This window comes from Dipodomys ordii, unplaced genomic scaffold (assembly GCF_000151885.1).
Source record: "Dipodomys ordii isolate 6190 unplaced genomic scaffold, Dord_2.0 Scaffold22, whole genome shotgun sequence".
Classification (NCBI taxonomy): Eukaryota; Metazoa; Chordata; class Mammalia; order Rodentia; family Heteromyidae; genus Dipodomys; species Dipodomys ordii.
Genome location: NW_012267238.1, coordinates 14,266,479 through 14,284,621, shown reverse-complemented (window position 1 = coordinate 14,284,621; position 18,143 = coordinate 14,266,479). Strand labels below are relative to the sequence as shown.

Here is an 18,143-nt window from a genome sequence, read left to right as displayed (position 1 = left end):
TTTTATTTTATTTGTGAACATACTGTACAGAGGGGTTACAATTACATGGGCAGGATAATGCATACATTTCTTACCAAGCATTGCAGCCTCCTCTTTGTTTACCCTTCACATCCCTTCCCAGCCTCCCCCCTCCCAATCCCAATCCTTCCCCCTCCCCCCCACCACGTTGTAAAGCTCATTCTGTGAGACTCTTATCTACAGTTAACCCCCAAAAGCCAGAACTGGAGCTGTGTGGCTCAAGTGGTAGAGTGCTAGCCTTGAGGATCAAAGCTCAGGGATAGTGCTTTTAGACTTTGGATTCAAGCCCCAGGACCTGTACAAACAAACAGAAAACAACTACATCATTTAGGTTATAGGTAAATGGAGATGATACTGATAGAGATTACAGTAGCATTTATTTTGTAGTGTTGGGGAACAAACCTGGAGACTCACATAATACTAGTTAAGTACTTTATTATTGAGATACATCTCCATTCCCCTCCTCCCTTTTGTTTAAATTAAAGTACCTTAAAATTTCAGGTAGTTATGAAGAACCTTGACTAGAAATCAGGCAACTTGGAGAACTTTTATCCCAAAGAGAACTAATAGAGAATAATACATAGTTGGGAAAATTAGGGAAATAATATTTTCTGTAAATATATTGCTTTTGGAAAAAACTACCTGCACTTCTTGAGGAAATTGTTGAAAGGCTTGAAGAAAGAAACCCGGGTGTTGGCCTAGCTCTGTATGACTGGAGGAAAATCCATTATTCAAATCACTATTTTCTAATTGTCTCCTTTCTCAACTGTTCTGTGGCACTGTATTTGTGCTCCTTTTGCCCTTTAGTTGTTGGCTTTGGAAATCATGACTGAAATAATTTCTCTGAGCTTTTGTGTCTTCTCCATCAGTGTTCTCTATATTATCATTACTGGAAAAACAATTTGAACTGTCTGCATTCCTGTCATTGGCAGGGACAGTTGGCTTGGGTTTGTGTGGTTTTTTGTTCTAAGAGAAAAAGTATCCAAAAAAAATGAGTTTTCTTCTGTCTTGTTTATTACTTTACTTATCCAGGTTGACCTTGTTCCAGAAGAGAGGAAAGATCTCCCATTGTGTCCCCCTTCCTAATCAGCCAGCCAGTGTTTACCTGACAATGTAATTAGTCCCATTTCTCTGCAGCTCTCCTGTCTCCCCTCTCTTGTCTCCTCCCCTCTCTCTTCCCTTTTCTCTTCTTGCTAGTAATGGGACTTGAACTCAGGGCCCCATGCTTGCTTGATTTGTTTAAGTATGGCTGATTTTTCTTTTTTTAACTTACAGCAACCTATGTGCATGTTTATCCTTCATAAAACAGAGGACTGTATAGCCAAAGCTTATATGTTTATATTTAGATTGATAGTTTTTGTTTTTGATTCGAGTTACTGGTGTATAAATAATATGGGATTTCTATGTTTAAAAAAGAAACGTCTGCCGGGCACTGGTAGCTCACGCTTATAATTTTAGCTAGTAAGGAGGGTGAGATCTGAAGATCATGGTTTGAAGTCATTCCTGTCAGGGAAGTCCATGAGACTCTTACTTCCAATAAACTTACCAAAAAGGCAAAAGTAGAGGTATGGTTCAAGTGCTGGAGTGCTAGCTTTGATCAAAAAAGTTTAGTGAGTGATAGTGTCCAGGCTCTGAGTTCAAGCACCAGGACTGACAGCACAAAAAATAGTATATTTAGTTTAATTTTGACATCTTTTAAGGTAGATTTCTGTGTTAGAAAGTATTTTTGTAGTCAGGCACCCGTGGCTCACACCTGTAATCCTAGCTACTCAGGAAGCTGAGATCTGAGGAGTGTTGTTCAAAGCCAGCCCGGGCAGTCAAGTCTGTGAGATTCTTATCTGCAATAAACCACCAGAAAACTGGAAGTGGTGCTGTGGCTCAAAGTAGTAGGAGTGCTTACCTTGAGCTGAAGAGCTGAGCTCTGGCCCAGACCCAAGAGTTCAAGCCCCATGACCGACAAAAAGAGAAAAAAGAAAGTATTATTTATGTCTACAGTATGTAGACAGTATTTGGGGAAATGAAATTATTTTTATGCTGAAAAAATAGTTGACTATGGACTGCATAATCAGCAATATGATTATGAAATGTGGGAAGATGTTTTTTTTGTGTTGTTCCCTTTTGTAGAATAATGATAGTGACTATTCCTTATAGAAATTAAAGGCTCATATTTAAACTTACAAGGAAAAATACTCCAGCTTTATTTTTATTTATTTATTTATTTTTTTGGGTCCGGTGGTGGGGCCTGAACTCTGGCCTGGATGCTGTCCCTCAGCTCTTCAGCTCAAGGCTAGCGCTCTACCACTTGAGCCACAGCACCACTTCTGGCTCTTTTCTTTTTTCTTATGTAGTGCTGAGGAATTGAACCCAGGACCTCATGCATGCAAGGCAAGGGCTCTACCTCTGAGCCACCTTCCCAGCCCCTCAGGCTTTATTTTATAGTGATTTATATGTGCATGCTAGCTTGAACTCAGGGCCACCTAATGCTCTTCCATTTGAGCCATGCTTCCAGTTAGGCTTTTTTTTTTTGCTCCTAGTTAATTGTGGAGATGGAGTCTCATGGAGTTCTTTGACTAGCTTTTAGTTATTGTATTAAAATTACATTATTTCAAAACTGCAAACCATGTTGATAGATCATTAGCTGACTTACGTGTTTCTAGCTACATCTGTCATTCCCTCCCTGTCCTCCCCCCTTTCTTCCCCTCCCCCTCTTTTTTCCAGTCCTGGGGCTTGAACTCAGGGCCTGGGCACTGTCCCTGAGCCTTTTTTTGCTTAGGGCTAGCACTCTACCACTTGAGCCACAGCACCACTTCCGGCTTTTTCTGTGTATGTGGTACTGAGGAATTGAACCCTGGTCTTCATGCATGCTAGTTAAGTACTGTACCACTAAGCCACATTCTCAGCCCCTTTTCCCTTTTTTTGGGTCAAGGTTTTAATATGTAACCACATCCTCTCTATCAGCCTCTGGATGCCAGCATGTCTAACTTCATATTGTTTTGAATTGTGTGGTGAACATTGAGAGTTCTTCTCTTCACTACTGTCTGCCTAAAACTAGAAAGCTGTGTAAAGTTAGAGAAGATCCTGTGTAATGTGACTGGTTTGGCAAGGTTGAGGAAACAGACAGATGTAGAGTGAATGAGATGATACCACACTTCGCTTCTGTGTGGAAGTGGTAGTTGAACACCAGTTTAGTGCCATAGGATTCTTGACCGCTGGTGACACACTGATACTGTTGTTAAAATTCTCCGGGACTCATTTTCTGTTTTTGTTTTTATTGTGAAAATGCCGTATAGAGGGGTTACAATTACATGAGCAAGGTAATGAGTACATTTCTTATCAAGCATTGTTGCCTCCTCCTTTGTTCTTTGCCCTTCTCATCTCCCTCTCCCCTCCCCAGCCAAAGTTGTAAAGTTCATTTTTCAACGTAACAACTTGTACATCTCATTGTTGCAATGGTCCACCTGTATTATGTATAAATATAGACCTCCAAACACATTCTCCTATTTCTCCTAACTGCTAAGAAGTCTTCAGCAATTTCTTTCATCTGGCATGTATTTGCTTGTTTACTACTACATAAACTCCATGACAGCAGGATCTTTGCTCAATGCATTATATTCCTGTCTCCTAAGACCCTTTTGGGTTAATTTTATGATGCAATGAATATATGTAAACAGGATTTTTTTGTTTCTTCTCAACTGAAATTTACAAGGTAAATACAAAGATTCAAAGATTCTAATTACTCTAATTATACTTCGGACATGGAAAAGAACTTTTCTGAGTGAAAAAGACTGTCAGGGAAACTAAATGCAACCCATTATTCTCTCTGGCTAGACAGACAATAAATTGTTAATACATGAAAACTACTTTGAATTCTTACTTGTCTTTTAAGATGTAGGCATGGCTGTTAGTGAACAACACTAACCTAACTACAGGAAGGAGTTTTTGCCTGATATTCTTTTCCCTTCTTCCCCATTGTATCTTACAAGTGGAGATATAGCCTTTTGTTTCAGGTCAGAATCCACAAATATTTACACTTATCACATGAGCACATGAGCCAGACAATGTAGCATATATTGTGCAAGATAAAAGTAGAAAAAAAGATTCTTAAGAATTTTACCTTAAATTTTTGTGTGTGTGCTGGGCCTGGTGCTTGCACTTAGGGCTTGGATGCTGTCCCTGACTTTTTGCTCAAAACTAATGCTCTGTCACTTGAGCCACATCTCTACTCACAGCTCTTTGGTCCATGAGCTAAAAGGCTCATGGACTTTTCTTGCCTGGACTGGCTTCAAATCATGATCCGTATAACTTAGCCTCCTTAGTAGATAGGATTATAGATGTGAGCGACCTTAAACATTTTTAAATTTTGCATGGGGGATGAATTTAGAGACAGGGCCTATGTAGCTTTCTTGCCTTGTTACTTTAGTACTGGGATTACAGAAGTAAGCTACCACCATGGTTGCTTGGTGGTAGAAAATTTTTATTAGGTCACTTTACTACAGTGACATACAGTTTATTGTTCAAATTGGGTTCATTTTTAAGGAAGAATTCTATATTGGGTCAACAATTCAGAACAACCCAGCACACTTAACTGTTCAAAACCACTATATACTTTTCTTCAGACTTAGTACCAATTTCTTTCCAGGTAATTTTTTCCCTCCTTCTTTGTAATACTCTTAATCTACATTTGTTTTAGGTTATCTCTCAAACTTTGGTTTCTTTTTCCTGATCTTGTTGGGATTATTTTTTTCTGCCCCCAACTTTTTGGGAGTGTAGTGATTTACAGTTTCAGTAGAGGTAAGCAAAGTTACTCACAGTGAATTATTAATCTTTCACTTTGCTTAGGAAGTCAAGTTTTTTTTTTTCCAATGTAGTACTATAGATTGTCCTGAGAATCCTGGTAATATTCCTAATTGGGCTAATAATGAGCTGCTAGCAAATTCTTAGATACTAATACAAAACCTCCTGTATTTTAGCATATAAACTTTGTTCTTAAATTACCTCACGTTTAATGTTTTCTTTCCTATATGGTGAGGTTATGATTCTGAAACTTCAAATCTGCAAAGAAGAGAAAAAATGCAAATACCTTGTGTTTGTTACATGGATACATTGTTTTCCCTCCCTCCCTTCCTTCCTCCCTCCTTTCCTCCCTTCCCTGTCTTCCTCCCTTCCTTCCCTTCCCCCTCCCCCTCTTTCTCCTCTTCCTTCCTCCCCCACACCCCCTTTCTTTCTTTCATAGGGTTTGATCTCAGGGCCTGGGCACTGTTCCTGAGTTCTTTTGCTCAAGGCTGGCACTCTAGCACTTGAGCAACAGCTCCATTTCTGGCTCTTTTTTGGTAATTAATTAGAGATAAGAGTCTTATAGGTGTTTCTGCCTGGGCTGGCTTTGAACTATGATCCTCAACTCTCAGTCTCCTGAGCAGCTAGGATTACAGGGGTGAGTCACTAGAGAATTGTAATGCTTTTATTGTTTCCTTATTCAATAGCTTAAATAAATATCTTAGATTCTTACATTAAATGATGAATTTTTTTGTTTTTTAGTATCTTGCATTTTCTGATGAATAGAAAATTAGTATAGAAATAATCTTTGAGATAGTGCATACCAGAATATTTATTTCCTTATTCCTGAGATCTTTGTTTGTAATTTTGGATAAGATGAGGGTCTGTAGGTTTAGAAATAATCATGTTAGCATGCTAAAATGGAATCCTAAATAAACTCAAAGTTAAGGAACTGTTTTAAAGATGAGACTGAACAGTAAGTACTGTTCTTGTCAGTCCTACCTATTAGGTTTCACTGTTTAGTATGCCATCTAGTGATAAAAATGCAGAATCTACCACATTGTCTAGAAGCTCTAGGTTTTTAGATTATTTTGTATTGATAATGCTTTCATACAAGGTTATGTTTTTCTGTAGAGAATTTTCTTGAAATTCTTTTTGGTGAAGAGGTTTTCTTTTAGTATTTACAGCAAACTGCTGTAAATGCTGTTTGAGAATGGTACTTTGTGTGTTGATTAAATTTTTAAATCAATTGCATAATGCGTATAAACTAAAACAGTTTACTTTGTCCTTACAAAATTGAAGTATGAACAATTCAGTAAGTTTGACTTATGTTCAGCTTTGACTTTTAAGAAGCTACATTTTATACAAATAATGTGAAATATCTTAGAAGTTGGCTTTATGTACCTAACTTCATCTGAACTCTTTTTTAAGTATTCATTTTTCAGTTCACTCCTTCCTCTTTAGCCAGAATAATCCTCCCCCTGTGTTTTGAAATGCTTCTTGGAATACTTTACATTTTAAGCTGTTTTTTTTTTTTTTTAAAGTTTCGGTGAGGGAGTTGGACTACTGTGATTGAACCTAGGGAGCCACACCCTCATTCTTTTATTTTTGAGAGAGGGTCTGCTCTGACTGTGCTAAAATCCACAGTCCTGCCTCCTACTTCCTCCCAGGCAGCTAACATTACAGGTGTGTAAAACTACACAGGGCTTTAAGACAATTTATGCTATTTCATGTTAGTGTTTAGACAGGAATAGGGGATAGTATGGATGTTAAAAATCAATTGCTTTCTCAAGGTTGTTAATGAAGTTCTTCTAAATTTTTTTCTATGCCAAATCTTCAAGTAAGTTTTGTTTATTTTGCTTATTCAAATATACAATGGTTAGGGATATAGATGCAGTAATTATTGTCATAATATTGAAATTCTTAAGTTAAAATACACACAAACATTCCTCAGCTATAACTCATATTTGATTCATTATACATTTTTGACATCTTAGGTAATAAGTGATTTTTGGTCATCTAGAACTTCCTTTTCAGTAATATAACAACTTCATAAGTTCTTTCAGGTGAAGCATTTACTAATTTTTTTTTTTATGGGGGGTCTTGTTGTGGGGCCTGAACTCTGGGTCTGCGTGCTGTCCCTCAGCTCTTCAGCTCAAGGCTAACACTCTACCACTTGAGCCATAGCACCACTTCTGCTTTTTTTATTTTCTGCTTACATGGTGCTGAGGAATTGAACCCAGGGCCTCATGCATGCAAGGCAAGCGCTCTACCACTGAACTACCTTCCCGGCCCTTCTAATTGATTTTAGATATTGATCTGTGTACTAAAAGTTATGTTGCTTTTTAAATGTTCTGAAGAAACTGCACTTGGAATTATTGTGTCTTTCTTAATTTATTTTAAATTTTAAAAATATTTTTGTTGGGCTGGGAAGGTGGCTCAGTGGTAGAATGCTTGCCTTGCATGCCTGAGGCCTTGGGTTCGATTCCTCAGCACCACATAAGCAAAAAGAAAAGCTGGAAGTGGGGCTGTGGCTCAAGTGGTAGAGCGCTAGCCTTGGGCTGAAGGGCTGAGGGATAGCACCCAGGCCCAGAGTTCAGGCCCACGACTGGACCCAAAAAAATATATATATTTTTGTTGCTATCATTTATAAGCAGCTGAAACTTTAGCATTTGTGGAGTCCTTTCTAGGTTCACACAACACACACACACATACACGTGTGTGTGTGTGTGTGTGTGTGTGTATCTATATATATTTAAATCACTGTTTACATTACAAACTTTGTCAATCCTTAACAGCAGTTTTCTGTTGAATATATTTTAGGGCAGTGGGGGTCTCTTTTTATATAGCCATAAAAACATTTCTCAGCTAAAGGAATGAAAATAAACATACTGTGATCAAATTGTGGAATTATTTTTACTTTTATAAATTATTACATGTTTTATTCCATTTTTCAGAGACTAGAGTAATGGAAATAGTATTTTCACTTGTGTTATTAGACTGATTTTTTTTTTCTTACAGCTGTTATTTGGTTTCCTTTTGTTTGGTACTGCTGGGAATTGAACTCAGCCTGGAGCTACCACTTGAATCATACCTCCAGCCCTTTTTCAAGTTGGTTGTTTTCTATGTGGGATCTTGCTTTATTTCTAGGCTGACCTGGGCTGTGATTCTCCTATTTGTGCCTCTCTATATCACTAGGGATGACAGGTGGGCTGCCATTGCACCCAGTTATGTTTCTCTTGCAGCTGGCTGTAACTGGATAATAGGTGCATGCCACTGGCTGGTTTGTTTAGTAGAGCTAAACCCTAAATGTCCTTAAATTTTTAGAAGTTGGTGAATTTAGCCAAGGGAAGTCTATATAGGCTGGTGGCCTTCTAGGGATATACTTAGAGCATTAATAAAATCATCTGTCTTAACTTTTTTTGTTGTTGTTGGTCGTGGGGCTTGAATTCTGGGCTTGGGCGCTATCTCTGTGCTCTTCAGCTCAAGGCGAGAGCTCTACCACTTGAGCCACAGTGCCACTTCCAGTTTTCTAGTGGTTTATTAGAGATGAGTCTCACGGACTTTCCTGCCTGGGCTGGCTTTGAACCGCGATCCTCAGATCTCAGCCTCCTGAGTAGCTAGGATTATAGTTGTGAGCCACTGGCGCCCGGCATGTCTTAATTTTTTTAACTGCAGTAATTTTCCCTGCATTACAGCAATGTTGTTTTGTGTTTCTACCACTTTCTTTATTGGTGATCTTTTCTTTATTTTCTTTGGAGATACTAGGGTTTTGAGGTCAGGAGCTCATACTTTCAGGTACTCTGCCACTTCAGGTTTGCTGTTTTTAAGTAGTTCAAAACTTAGGACTTTAGAAAGACAACCAACTAATTGGGGAAAAAAATTGCCAGCAATATATCAGACAAAGGCTTAGTATCCATTATATTCTGGGAACTCAAGAAAATAATCCTTCCTAAATCTAACAAACCAATCATTAAATGTGCAAGAGAGCTACAGAGAGACTTCTCAGGAAGTGGCGCTGTGGCTCAAGCGGTAGAGCGCTCGCCTTGAGCTGAAGAGTGCAGGGATAGCGCCCAAGTCCAAAGTTCAAGCCCCACGACTGACAAAAAAAAAAAAAAAGACTTCTCAGAAAAAGATAAAAATGGCAAAAATCACATGAGGAAATGTTCATCATCCCTGGCTATAAAGGAAATGCAAATAAAAACAACCCTGAGGGGCTGGGAAGGTGGCTCAGTGGTAGAGCACTTGCCTTGCATGCCTGAGGCCCTGGGTTGGATTCCTCAGCACCATATAAGCAAAATGAAAAAAGCCGGAAGTTGCATTGTGGCTCAAGTGGTAGAGCGCTAGTCTTCAGCTGAAGAGCTGAGGGACAGCACCCAGGCCCAGAGTTCAGGCCCCACGACCAGACCCCCCCCCCAAAAAAAAAAAAAAACAACCAACCCTGGGATACTGCCTTACCCCATTCAGAATGGCCTGCATCCTAAATTCAGCCAGAGAAAGAGGAACCCTACTGCACTGTTGGTGGGAATATACATTAATACAACCACTTTGGAAAGCAGTCTGGAGGTACCTCAGAAAGCTAAATATAGACCTCCCTTATGACCCCAGCCATACCACTCCTAGGCATCTACCCTGAACAACAGGAACCTAGAGTACAAGGACACGTGTACCTCCATGTTTATTGCAGCACTGTTCACAATAGCCAAGATACGGAAACAACCCAGATGCCCCACTACAGATGAATGAATCTAAAAATTTTGGTACATATATACAATGGAATATTATGCAGCCATTAGAAAGGACAAGATAATGGCATTTGCAGGGAAATTGATGGAACTAGAACAAATCATTTTAAGCGGGTAAGCCAAGATCAGAGACAAACGGCACATTTCTCCCTGATATGTGGATGTTAAATCAAAAATGCAAGGAGATATGACAGTAAACAGGACTCAAGAAATAAAGGACCTCCACTCAATTTGTATCATTTCTAAATGACTCCATGTTCTTGACCACATAAATGGAATATATATGTGCATATCTGAGGGAAGCTAGGAGAGGGGCACAGAAACCGAGGGAAATGGGAAGATACACAACAGAGGGGCTCATCAGCTGCACTGAACATTGATGAAAATGAACTAAGCAAATTCAAGGGCAGAGATGGGAGGGGAGGGAGGGAATGCGAGGGAAAGAGGGAACAGCTTACACTAAGCAAAAGGAAAGAAATGTATCACCTGATGTGGAATAAATAGTTGTATTGTTAAAGCTCAGCATTCATAAACATTATGGACCATGATAATGACCTTGTGAAGGTTAAAATGTGTTTGTGACTTTAAGTATCACTATCCTACAATACTGAAATTTGTGAAATTTATGTGATCATTTAACCTCAATAAAAAGTATTTAAGAAAAACCCAACTTAGGACTTGTTTTAAATTACTCAGTTGGAGCGGAGCATAGAGGTTCATGCCTGTAAATCCTAGCAGTCTGGTGCCAACCTAAGGCACACAGAGTGGCCTTGTCACTAAGTAAATAATTAATGGAAAGAATAAATGACTGGGTAGTTCAGCACTCATATTCTTTATAAAATTTTGGTTATAAAATCTTATCAATTCTAAGCTCCCATGTGTGATCTTGTCATATAAATATAATTAACCTATTTTCGCTACCTTAGACATTCTGTGTTGGAAAATGTTAAATGATAAAAGAACATTTTGTTTGTGTTGTCAGTGTTGGTTCCTGTTACTTTGCCAAGAAAGTACTATTCACTGTACAGAGATTTTGCTTTCTAAGAAATCTCTCTTGGATTGAAAGTAGGACAGGATTGGCTATTGAGATTCCAGTCTGCGTGACTTTTATTTGTAGCAACTTGCTTTGAGTTAGCCAGAGGTGGAGAAAACATTTTCCTTCCTGAGTTGTTAGAATTACTGAGTTACTTTTACAGTAGAAATGTACAGAGGGAAAATTACTTCAAGAAGAGAATGACTTTCTGAGTTAGGAGACTGAAGAAAAATATGCTTTAGAATTCAAAACTTTGGTTTTGAATTTCTTCTACCCTGCTTCATAATCTAAGTATGAATTCGTCATTTTCCCATTATAAGTGAAGTGTTATTTTTAGTCTATGTAATTACCCTTCTGTTTATATGTGGCTATTTGTAAGCACGTAGTAGTTTATAATTAGCGTTACAATTAAAACTTTTATTACATATCTTTTAACTTGAGACTTTTTACATGGCCTGGACTTATTTTTGAACTTTTTGAGTAGATAGCTTTAGAATATTGATTTAGTTCATATAAAAAATACATTTCAAGCTGGGCGCTGGTGGCTCACGCCTGTAATCCTAGCTACTCAGGAGGCTGAGATCTGAGGATCATGGTTCAAAGCCAGCCCGGGCAGGAGAGACTGAGACTCCCATCTCCAATAAACCACCAGAAAACGGGAAGTGGCGCTGTAGCTCAAGTGGTAGAGCGCTCGCCTTGAGCTGAAGAGCTAAGGGACAGCGCCCAGGCCCAGAGTTCAAGCCCCACAACCGACCAAAAAAAAAAAAATACATTTCAGATGCTTTCTTGAAATGTTTAATGTCATACATACTAAAATGAATGCTTTTATTCAAAATACATGGTCTCGCCACTGTATGTGAGGGATTGTTTTTAAGCTGTTGAAGATATAATAAAGAATAAAACAGGGAGGATTGGGTGAGGCGGCAGGGCGAGGATGGGAAGAGATGGGAAGGGGAAACAAAGGAGAAGGCTACAATGCTTGATAAGAAATGTACTCATTATCTTGCCCATGTAATTGTAACCCCTCTGTACAGTATTTTCACAATAAAAAAAAAGGAAAAAAAGGAAGAAAAAGAAAAAGAGAAAAAAAAGAATAAAACAACTCTGCCCACTCTTTTAGTTTAGAGACAGACGTTAAATAATTTAAGATATATTAGGTGGTAATAAATACTTTGGAGAGAAATAGAGCAGAATGATGAGATTATAAAGTAGTAAAAGGGGTATAAGAATGGTTTGGAGGTGAAGTTTCTTAAGGATTTGTAATTTTAATTATTCAGGAAGTTCATCTGGTAAGGAGACATTTCAGCAAAGATGAGGCTAAATATCTGGATATTCTAGGCAAGAGGAACATTAGTGTGGAGCACTTGGTCACAATGGTTGGCATGAGGAATTTCAAAGGAAGACTTTTTTGTAGCTGAAGTAAAGACCTACACAGGGAGGACACAAAGAGAATAATGTGAGAGTATACAGACATTCTGTAGTTTATATAGTATAGTATATATACATACACAGTCTTTTGTATAAACATTCCATTTGTATGAATACAGAAATCCATAAGTAAGGTTCTATTTGACTAATCCTAGCAGTTGACCTCTCCGATAAGAAATGATAAATGTTTACATCATGTCAAGTGGAAAAAATGATTGAAATAATCAAATTTCAGAATTAGTAACTGTAGAGTAGAAGAATTCACTAAGGAAATTACTTCAATAATGAGCAGGAAATGTGGAAAGTCAGGTAAGAGCAAGGTACATCATAGAACATTGAAAAATGTTTCTGTGAGGGCGACTAAAGACAGGATTTTTGACAACTATGGAATATATTTTCTCTACCCTGAATGCTGTAGGTTTAGCTGTGGTAGTGTTGTATTGTAGAGAATTTGGAGGCTCATTTAGAGAATGGTTAGAGATATGGGATGAGTGAGACGCCTACATCACGTATTAACAGCAGAGTCAGATTAACGTGTTTCATTGTTGGCAGTCACAATTGTGGAATATTGACTATTGCACATTGCAGAACAGTTAATTTTCCTCTTTTGTAGTAATGTTTGCCAAACCTCATAGGGCAGTGATCATCTTCCCAAATGTCTAGGAGAGAGACATTTCTCTAAACAATAGCTGCATATAGACTTTGGAATGGCTGCTGGGAGAGAAGTAGGGTTTTCTGAGGTTTAGGGTAGTCATTGATGTGATTTTGACTGTGTAGTAACAACACAGAAGTAGAGAAGTATCTTTGGGTTTAGTGTTGAAAACTAAGAGTCGAAGAAGCACAATTACTGTTGATGCCATTGTAAGAAAGCAGTTATTACTACATTTAAGGCCTGTGTAGTATATCAAGATAGTTTCTAGAAGGATGTAGAAGAAAATCTAGGAATATAAAGTTAAATATATGTGGAAGGGAACTTGATTTGGGTTTTTTAGGGGAGGAGAGTAGTACCAGAGATTGAATTCAGGACCTTATACTTGTTAGACAAGTACTCTACTACTTGAGCCACTCGTCCAAATCTATTTTGGGAACAATCTTCCACCTTTGCTTATGGCTGGCTTCAAATTGAGATCCTCTTGCTTCCGCCTCTTAAGTAGCTCTATGTATTAGCTCCAATTACCTGTGAGAATCACCATGCCCAGGAAACCTGCCTTCCTGTTTGCCCCCCTGCCTGCTTCTCTCTCTCTCTTGCCCTCTCCTCCCTCTCCCTCTCTTTCTCCTTCTCCCTCTCTTCCTCCCTCCCTCCCTTCTTTCCTTTGTTCCTTTCTTTCCTTTCTCTTACCTTTCCTCTCTTCCTCCATCCTTAGCATACATTGGCTATATGGGGTGGTTACTGTACAGTATACCATGTCAACCGCATCCTCTCCATCACTTTCCATACAGAGTTGTTCTTTTTTTTTTTTTTCTATATTTACTATTTAGATAGCCTCTCCCACTGATAATAGCCTTCCCAACAAAACCTGTTTTACTCTCTTATCATAAATGAAAACTAATCATAGTTAAGAAATCAAGTCAGAGCTTAGATCACATAAACCTGTGGTCACAGCACTTGGGTGGCGGAGGAAGGAGGAGTATTAAGTTTGAGGCCAGCCTGGATTACATGAAAAGTGGCAAATAGGCTGTACCCTCAGTGTGTTATATTTGGAATAAGTGCTACAGGACAAGTATTAAGGTAGTATGAAATTCAGAGAAGACAATGATAAAATACCCCCCCTTTTTATTTCAGAAGCTGAACCACACAATCCCAAATTGAATTTACTAGTTTAATTTTGGTGTGAATTATGAAAGACTTTTGTCATTCTGCTATTTTGTGGGCATTCTGTTGTGCTTTGTTCTTCAAGCTGTGTTGGCCAGAGTAGCTCTGTATCTAAATATATTTAACAAATGATACTTTGTTTATACAAATAATTGGGCTTTCTAAAGCAAGCATTTGAAAATTGTAAGCTGTAATGTTGATTATATTGCCCTTATAAGCAATCAAGGCCAAGTTAGGTCTTTTGAATTCATATTTAGGGAGAAAAAAGGAGGATAAAGAAAGTAATATAAGTGAGGTAAATTTTATAAAAACAACATAGGCATATATGTGCATATGCAGTGAAACTCCTTTGTACAGTTTTTTTTTTTGTCGGTCGTGAGACTTGTACTCTGGGCTTGGGCACTGTCCCTGCGCTCTTCAGCTCAAGGCGAGGCGAGTGCTGTACCACTTGAGCCACAGTGCCATTTCAGTTTTCTTGTGGTTTATTGGAGATAAGAGTCTCACGGACTTTACTGCCCGGGCTGGCTTTGAACCTCGATCCTCAGATCTCAGTCTCTTGAGTAGCTAGGATTACAGGCATGAGCCATCTGCGCCTGGCTAGTTAATTGTAATTTAAAAAATAAATTTATATCTAATCATTAAGAGCTAAAGACTGAAAGCAGAAAAATTACTAATGAATCATCAATAACTCATTTCCCTTGATAGTAGTTAAGCTTAGATATTTGTTCATTGTATTTGATACATGTTTAGAATGATTCATGTCTTGGTCTTCCTATTATTTCCTTAAACTGGATTGTATTTGGTGTTTATTGAATATGTCCATTAAGCATATTCTAGATAAAATCTGAGGTGTATAGCTTTTGTCTCCTCACTTTGGGTGACCATATTGTGTGATAGATTATTTTATAGTAATGCTTTTGAATTTGAAATACAAGATGAGAACTTAATGTTGCTTTAACAGTATTCACAGCAATATTAAATTATAGTCTCTAAGTCGTTTCTGACTTGGATATTTATGCAGAAAAATACTTCATTTTGTTTTATCATAATTAACTAGATATCAACTGGTAATCTGAGTTAGTGCCATAGAATTGAGGGAAAGAAAAATGAAAATATTTTGGATAAACCAACTACAGTCTTACGCAGTCATAGACTATACTCTAGTTTTCTTTTATTTATTTGTTTTGCTTAAGTTTTGAACTCAGGGCCTTGGTTGCTAAGCAGGATTGGATTCATATCTTCACCTCTGATTTTTACTGTATGTTTTTGAGCTATGCTCTTTGCTTCCTGCATTGGTGCCTAACTTAAGTTAAGCTTCCTGGTAGCTAGGATAACTGATAAGTTTTACTAAGCCCAACTGTTTGTTGAGAAGAATCTCAGAAATCTTTTCCTGCCCAGCTGACCTTGAATCACAAACTTAACAATATCAGAGTCCTCCCAGGTAGTTAGGATTATACGCATGAGTCACCATAGCCCAGGGTAGAAATTTAAAGGGATGAATAATACTAATATTGGTAAGATAACTAAAAGTTCCTTAAGGCCTTGAAGCAATTCCCTTTTGGGGGAGGGGAGTCAAGGGGCTTGAATTCTGGGCTGTCCCTGAGCTCTTCAGCTCAAGGGAGCGCTCTACTACTTGAGCCACAGTGCTCAAGTAGATAAGAGTCTTTTGGAGATAAGAGTCTCACTGACTTTCCTGCCCGAGCTGCCTTTGAACCGCGATCCTCACAACTCAGCCTTCTGAGTAGCTCGGATTACAGGTGTGAGCCTCCTGCACCTGCCCAAAACAATTCCTTTTAAGATGATTAAAGTTCTTGAGGGTGAATTATACTATAAAGGAGTTTATTTTCTTTCTGTTATTATTGATCAATCCTACTCAGTATCTTAATTGTTCATAATTGTTTCAGTTACTCCCCCAAAAGAGTTTCAATGAATTCTTCAAACTGTCCAATGTTGCTCCTCTTTGTTAGAATTTTTTCCCACCTGTTTGTATACAAATCTGATACTAACAATAAATTAAAATCAGAGTAACTGACCATCTTTTTTTTATTGCAGACTTAATTCAGTGCACAAATGAGATGAATGTGAACATCCCACAATTGGCAGACAGTTTATTTGAAAGAACTACTAACAGTAGTTGGGTGGTGGTCTTCAAATCTCTCATTACAACTCATCATTTGATGGTATATGGGAATGAGGTAAGAATAGTTTTTGTTAGCAAGTATGTTAGTGTGATGTTTGATTATTCAATTTGCTTTTCTTCAAACAAAACTTTAGTAACTTTGCCACTGAATAATACAGATAAAAAGAGCTAGATGACTAGCCAGGAATATAATTGTATATCCTGAAATTTGAGGAAAGATGGCCTGTGAACTAAAAAATAGAAAGTGGGCCAGAGCACAGAGGATTTCAATAATGGGATCAAGAAACAAAGATAATTTCAAAATGTGGTTCTGAAGGTGGTACTGATCTTTGCAGTTCTGGTTTGTATACGGAAAATGCAATTTATTAGCAGGGATAAGAGAGGGAGAAACTGAGGAAAATCAAAGGAAGGGATGATATTGTCCAAAAGAGAAATGTATACATTATCTGAACTGTGAAATTTTTACCCCTCTATACAATACCTTAATAGTAACAATAAAATTATATGAAAAATACCATTACTCTCTTAGCTCTTAATATTGTAATACATTTTGAAGCCGATTCTTTTAGGATATGCTGAAATGAGAGTCTTTGATTTGCTAGTTCTTCAGAATCCTGGCTTGTTAATTTGGGGTGATCTCAGGTAAACAATGAATTGGGATGTTAAGCTGGTATTAAGCCACTACAAATATTTTTTTAAAAAGGGAATCCTAATAAGAAGTAAACTTGAAAGGCATTTCTTTAGTTATCTGTTTTGAGGTTATGAAGGAAAGTTAAGATCATATTCCATGGTAAGTAAGCCCTAAGAAAAGCATTTTTACTGTAAATTTGCAAAAGATGTACTCTATATATATGCACACACATGCTGCTTCTGGGACTTGAACTCAGTCCTTTTGCTCTTGCTGAGCTTTTTTTGCTTAAGGCTGCCACTCTGCCACTTGAGTCACACTTTGACTTCCAGCTTTTGCTGTTAAAAGATAAATTTGTGGACTTTTCTGCCTGCACTGCCTTTGAAACTCAATCCTTAGATCTCAGCCTCCTGGGTAGCTAGGATTATAGCATGAGCCACAAATGTCTAGCTAAAACGATATGCTATTATATATCCTGAGAAGCTCTAAATATTTATAATTGGAGACCCAGTTAAAAAATGTCAATGCAGCATTGTTCTAATAGGAAAAAGTGTAAAGAACTTTAATACCATAAATGCAATGGATGCATAATGATGTAATCGTCATTGGAATACTAGAACATCATTTAAAATAAACTAGATCTACATTTATTAAATAGGTAATCCCCTGGAGAAAATGGAGTTAAAAATGCACATTGGAAAAGACAAGTATATTTTTGTTAATTTGAAATAGAAAGTAAAATTAAGTGCCATACAGGCATGGTGATATGGCCTATAATCCCAGACACTTGAGAGGCTAAGCAGGTGGGAACTTTTGAACCCAGGAGTTCAAAGTCAACTGGGTAAGTAACATATAAGACTTTGTCTCAAAATAAATAAAATACAGATGCGATCTGAATATGATTAGCAATAGTCCTAGTATGCGATAGTAAAACTAAAATTACTGGTTGTGGTGCCTATTTCCTTATATTATCTTGACTTTAATTAGTAGAGTTTGGGAATTAAGGTGTGATAGATTCTTATGTACTAGTAAAAATCATGTATTATTTTTAGATATGTCAACTACTTAATAAAAAGTGAAGATGATAAATTTAAAGTAAATAAACATGTTAACTATCACTTTTCTCATACTTTTTAAATCAGTTTGTGAGATGGCAGTATCTTAATTTGATGTTTATTTGTTTTCCAGCGTTTTATTCAGTATTTGGCTTCAAGAAACACATTGTTTAACCTAAGCAATTTTTTGGATAAAAGTGGACTGCAAGGTAAAGACAACTTACTACAGAAAATTAAGAGTATTCCCATACAAAAATAGTTGCACAGAAAGTCAAGAGTATCCCCATATAATGATTGTTGCAGAATTAAACTCTTAGCATGTTACTGTTATAAACTTTTTGTTTTAGTGAGTGTTATAGTGGGGAACAAATTTGGATATTATGATTGATTTTTTTATTTTTCACTTTTTATTTATTATTTTGCCAGTCCTGGGATTTGAACCCAGGGCCTGGGCACTGACCCTGAGCTCTTTTTTTTTTTTTTTGTTGGTCGTGGGGCTTGAACTCTGGG

At 37.6% G+C, this 18,143-nt stretch overlaps 1 protein-coding gene across 1 annotated transcript in view; it reads left to right on the top strand.

The window, feature by feature from the left end:
• The window catches only part of Picalm (phosphatidylinositol binding clathrin assembly protein), a 100,486-nt gene that overhangs the window by 19,044 nt on the left and 63,299 nt on the right, over positions 1-18,143 (top strand). Inside the window, exons 2-3 of the mRNA XM_013013979.1 lie at positions 15,863-16,005; positions 17,767-17,842. Coding sequence (XP_012869433.1) covers positions 15,863-16,005; positions 17,767-17,842 — 219 coding nt within the window. The remainder of the gene's footprint in view (positions 1-15,862; positions 16,006-17,766; positions 17,843-18,143) is intronic.